The sequence below is a fragment of the Notolepis coatsorum genome (genome assembly GCF_963971535.1).
Source record: "Notolepis coatsorum genome assembly, chromosome: 14".
NCBI lineage: Eukaryota > Metazoa > Chordata > Actinopteri > Aulopiformes > Paralepididae > Notolepis > Notolepis coatsorum.
In genome coordinates, this window is record NC_140178.1 from 78,815,181 (window position 1) to 78,821,167 (window position 5,987).

General features: G+C 43.2%; 1 protein-coding gene across 1 annotated transcript; it reads right to left on the reverse strand.

Moving 5' to 3' along the window:
- Positions 1-2,654: 2,654 nt before the first annotated feature.
- gng14 (G protein subunit gamma 14) lies at positions 2,655-4,056 on the reverse strand (the record flags this gene model as incomplete). Its single annotated transcript, XM_084329153.1, has 2 exons — positions 2,655-2,774; positions 3,964-4,056. The coding sequence occupies 2 exons, from the start codon at positions 4,054-4,056 to the stop codon at positions 2,655-2,657; spliced, it is 213 nt and encodes a 70-aa protein (XP_084185279.1).
- Between the last annotated feature and the right edge of the window lie 1,931 nt (positions 4,057-5,987).

Genomic DNA, 5,987 nt, shown 5'->3' on the forward strand with positions numbered 1-5,987 from the left:
TGAAACCCCTATTATAAATTGATACATCTAGTGCTCTATGGAGTAAAACCCATTTCCCCCCAGCTAATCTCTTCGTTTTAACAAGATTATATAAGATAAATTGTGTTTGGGTGAAACCAATTTTTGATTGGTGAGATAACTTGTTTGGATGCAGCTCTGCTTAGTTCAAGGATTTCCCCCCCCAAAAAAGCCACATTATCTTGATAATGATTGGAGTGATTTATTTCAAGTTATTATTACTTGTAGAAACAGTCGTCTGAAAACAAGTGAAATTGCTTCACTCCATTGGGAGACCCCCCCCCCCCCCCCCCCATAAGATGTTGAAGACTCAATACAATATTTCATTACTTGTTGAGGTTTTGTTTTCTCCAGTGTATTTAATGTTATAGTTATATAGTTATATATATAGTTATTTGCACATTTCCTGTTTGGTCCATAAATGTGAGATTTTCTATATCAGTAATCGGTTAATAAGTCTCTAATACACTTGATGGTTTATACCCTAATCTGATTGAATTCGCCACATATTTCTGTTCATAAACCACCCTTACCTTAACCTCTTCCGCCAGTGCGGTCAGTCGGCGGACTGCAAATGACATGTCATAAATCAATATCCCCAGAATGTTCTACAAAAGTATCGTTTTTTTTGTCAAACGTATTCAAGTATAAACACCATAACCATGTCACAACAGCATTTATAATGTATATTATCATCAATACGTTAGTTTAGGAAATAGGAATAGGTTAAAGTGTTATTAGATAGATTTTCCTTTTCGAAATGTCTGTTTTATTTCGTGAGAGGTGACCATTTTGGAAAACCTTGAATCAAGGGAATTGTAGTTTTTTTGTGGCCATTTTGTTTTTCAAAACTACACTTCCTGAAAGGATCTATGGGGTTCAAGGTTCATAGTTCTGTATGCATTTTTTTTAATAACTCTTATTATTCGGGATAATATACCACAAAACGTAACGTTATTGACAAATATTGAAACGCAGTTAGTTTCCCTATTGTTAGCATGCAGCAACAACTAGATCGGAAATTAGTTTCAAAACGGTTGCACCCTGGTGAAAATAAAAAAGTACAGTAGATAGATTACAGTAGATTTCATTATCTGTTCTTATGCACGCCTGGTGATGCTAAATCCAAATTGAACTCGGCCATTTGAAAGATAATATATGTATATATATAAATGTGCGAACTGGCTATAATAAAGTAATTTATAAGCCTGCTATTCTATATTCTATAATAATATTTCAAATTGCATTGTTTCGGATGGGAGAATTCAGTACTGTATCTACAGAACCTTCTGTTTAATCATCTTCCCTTTATTCATTTAATGTTTGGTCATTATTAGCATGGTGTTATTCACTGTCAAAGATGCAAAGAAAAATCATAATTCATATTCTCCTCATCACAATTTAAGCAAGCCTAGTAATAGACACAATATTTCTGACACTGGGAATACATTCACTGAGGTCCATAGATGTCCCTAGATACCAAGCATATGCAAATAGCCCTTGTAGAAGTGGAGCAATATTCCATTTACTTAGGTATGTATTTTAGGCGGATTTTCAGAAAATAGGGCTCCAGGCTTAAGAGGTTAACACTACACTTTACCTCACTGGAGACGTCATGGCTAACCCTTACCTAAATCATAAATCAAATGTATTTGTATAGCCCGAGATCACAAGGAATTGCCCCCATGGGCTGTACAAGTCAAGAAGAAACATCACAATAGATCAAGAACAAAACACACCATGAAATCCAAATATGTGACACTCCCAGACTTTCCCCAATGAAGATAAGGAACGACTCACTAAAAACCAAGCAATAGGGAAAAAAACCACCACAGGCGGTGTGGAGGAGACAAACCTCAGATGGGCTGTTCAAAAGGGATCCCCCAACGGGATGTCTGTGATATAGTGTTGCTATGGATGATAGATGGATGGAGAATAGAACAGGCGAATAATTGGTATGTATGTATACATGTAATGAAACACACATACATACATATATGGTAGCAATAGTATCTAAAGTACATGATAACATTTGAAAATGTTTTAATAAATAGAGCTAAGAACAACAACAAAAAAGCATAGGAAAATTACCGCTGGTATGATATGGTACCTTAACCCTTACCTTAACCCTACACTTCACCTCACTGGAGACGTCACACCTAACCTTTACCTAACCCTTACCTTAACCCAAACCTTCACCTCACTGGAGACGTCATGTCTAACCCTAACCTCAACTAGAGATCACTTGCTGAGATACAGTGAACATTTGGTGGAATTCACATTCTCCAGCCGCGGGCCATTAAACAGGATTATTAAAACTTGCGCGGCTGGGGTGCGTTTTCATCTCACATTTACCGAACTGACGGGGAACGTACATATATCCTGGGAAATGTGCCGTTTCCCCACATTCTACAGTAGCATAATAGCCTATGCTTCACTCCCAGCCGGGGTCTGACCCCACCTGGGTTTCTATTAACCCTTTCACTACCACACTACAGGAGGTTAACTCTTTCACTACAAAGAGTTACCAAAGAGTTATCACTACCACACTACAAAGGGTTAACCCTTTCACTACCACACTACAGAAGGTTAACCCTTTCACAACACTGGTCGTCATCGGTCTCCCATTGTGAGACTCAAAGCACCATGCAGGTCTTCTTGTCCTTGAAAGGGTTGGAGGAGGCGGCGATGCTGGTGAGGAGTGGGTCACTGTGCTCCTGGCAGTACTGGACCAACTCTGCTGCTGCCAGGGAGAGCTGTTGGGACAGCAAGGGACCTATCATGAGACTGATTCAAAGGCACCGCCATTTGAAGACGAAAGGAAATAATAAAAAAAAAAATTGTTTAAAGCGATAATGATCAAGGGATCCAAGAGAGATATATATTATAGCTATACACACACACACACACACATGAATTGGAACAAATGGACAGGATCTGGACCTCTTGAAATGTTAAAAGTTTCAACTAGCTGTATGGTTTTATTCTCTACGATAACGCAGGTACATATGCATGAGATTAGGTTACATGCAGGTAAGACGTGGTTACAGGCAGGTAAGACGTGGCTATATACAAGTAAGACATGGTTACATGCAGGTAAGACGTGATTACATACAAGTAGGATGTGGTTATAAGCAGATAAGGTGTGGTTACACGCAGGTAAGACGTGGTTACATACAAGTAAGATGTGGTTACAGGCAGGTAAGACGTGGTTATAAGCAGGTAAGACATGGTTATGTAAGATGTGGTTACACGCAGGTAAGACGTGGTTATATGCATGTAAGATGTGGTTATACACAGGTAAGACGTGGTTATATGCAGATAAGGTGTGGTTATACACAGGTAAGATGTGGTTACAGACAGGTAAGACACACATTGCACACACATTAGCAATAGCATCGTTCACAATAAGTGAACTAATCTAACCAAAATAATCTACACCTACAAGTGACTGGGTATTCTGTCAAAATAAGATTTTAGTTTGGGACAAATAATTCAGAATACTTTTTCCAGAGACCCCCCGCCCCAAAATGTAACTGTTGAGGCTTTCAGGGGGCCTGTTGTGCATAATGTTATGTCACATGGTTACATGCAGATAGTCAAATAATAATAGAAACGTTTCGAGCAACACCGTTTCGGGCAAAGTCATGTAGTCCTGAGGAAGAGCAGGTGTTGCTCAAAAACGTCACGATCACTAAGTTGGTGCAATGAATAAGTGGACATTGGAGCCCGGCAGTGTTGAGAGCTGAGCTGTTTATTTATTTGTCTATTTGAAGCTCTTTCGGCTCAGCACCGTGCAGACTTCTACTTGCATGCAGCTAGTCTAGTCAACACACACAGGCTACATATTATGTCACGCATGCATGCGGTTAAATGCATCTGACCTTAGTGCAGGTTTTCATGCTTTTTCAGCCTATGTGGCCCTTATGGCTCCAACGCACAGACCTTGATCCTCTCCATGCCGGCCTCCACCCGCAGCTGTTCCACCACTCTCCGCGCCTGCACCACACTGTTGCTGCTGCACACCTTCCTCTCCATGCCGGCCTCCGGTAGAACCACCCAGCAACACACACACTTCCTTCCTCACAGATAAAGGAATTGTTAAATATTGTCTTGCAGCTTTGGAGCCCCCCACACCACCCCACAAAAAAGCTAAATAGGTTCTAGCGTCATTTATCCATCTTCACCCAGTATAAAGAGTCGTGTTGCTCAGGCTGTCTTGGGGTTTCTGATTCAGAGGAGCTGCGGCCTTTTCTTTTTGACCTGTAGGCTACCACCCTCACCCCCCCCCCCTCTCTCTCTGGTCAATTCCTGCATGCGGAGGGCACTTTAAAAAGGCCCTGTGATGTGTAAAAGGTAGAAAGGTCACACAACACAGCGCTGGAAATGTCAAAGGGACGTCACAGCATCATCACAGCAGCCCCTGATGATGAAAGTCAGTTAGGTCAGGTATGTGTGCCATCTAACTGCAGCTTATATTGTGTGTGTGTGTGTGTGTGCTTGACTTAGACCATAGTTGGGGACACATTCTCATTCAACTGGGTGACTGCTGGTTGTTGAGTTAAGAACAGGCTCAGATGAAAGTAGTGTGTGAGAGGACCTTGGCTTCCGGTATCTCAACTAAAACACTCATTTACATTTAGTCATTTAGCTGACGCTTTTATCCAAAGCGACTTACAAGTTCTGTACGACAAGTCATCAGGAAGGGTACAACTCTATCAGCTGAGTAACAATGCTCATCAAAGTGTTGCGTGTTACAGTGTAGGTTCGTTTATTAGGACAAGTGCATGACAGTAAGGTTAGTTAGGGTTAGTTTTTTTTTTTTATTATTATTTCAGATAATGGTTGAAGAAGTGCGTCTTTAGTCGACGGCAAAAGATTGGACGGGATTCGGCTGTCCTAACTGGGGTGGGTAGTTCATTCCACCATTGTGGGGCAAGGACTGAGAATAGGCGGCTTCTCTTTGATGACCCTCCCGGAGCTTGGATAGGAGTAGGTCTGAGGCGGCCAGAAGATGCAGAGCGTAGGGGTCTTGAGGGTGTGTAGTTAGAGACCATTGACCGGAGGTAGGCGGGAGCGGTTCCCTTTGCCGCGCGGTATGCTAGGTCCCTAAGAAGTGGGGTGACATGGGCCGACTTCGGTAGGTTTGAGATCAGGCGGGCCGCTGCATTTTGAACGAGTTGAAGAGGCTTGGTGGCGGTGGCCGGGAGGCCAGCGAGCAGTGCGTTGCAGTAGTCGAGGCGGGAGATGACTGTTGATTGGACGAGGAGTTGGGTGGCTTCTTTTGTCAGGAAGGGGCGCATCCTTCTGACGTTGCTCAGGAGGAATCTGCAGGTTCTGGTTGTCGCTGCGATGTGAGCAGAGAAGTTCAACTGGTCGTCGAGGACGACACCAAGGTTCTTGGTGGTCGGGGACACGGTCACAGCTGCATTCTCGACTGTGATGGAAAGGTCGGTCAGGGGGGAGGATTTGGCCGGCAGGTGGAGCAATTCTGTTTAGCTTAGGTTCAGTTTGAGGTGGCTGGTCGTCATCCAGGCGGAGATGTCGGACAGACAGGCCGAGATCCGCTCAGAGACGTGGATATCTGAGGGAGGGAAGGAGAGGAAGAGTTGAGTATCATCGGCATAACAATGATACGAGAAGCCATGAGACGTGATAATGTTACCCAGTGATTTAGTGTAGAGAGAGAAGAGAAGGGGTCCTAGGACCGAGCCCTGGGGGACACCCGTCAGTAACGACAGTGTTAAGAAATCCCAGTGACTGGACTGGGCCACTACAGAAGAGACTATAACGTTTCAATCACTCATCAGTGCTTAGTTCCTCACTACTGTCCCAACAGAGCAGCCTGAAGCTGAGCGCAAACCTCCCCCTGTGTGGCCAGAGCCTGCCATCAATTAACTTCAATTCACTCTGGATCAGATGCTGATATGATGACATTGGTAGTAGGCCTATCTGTGATGTTACCCATT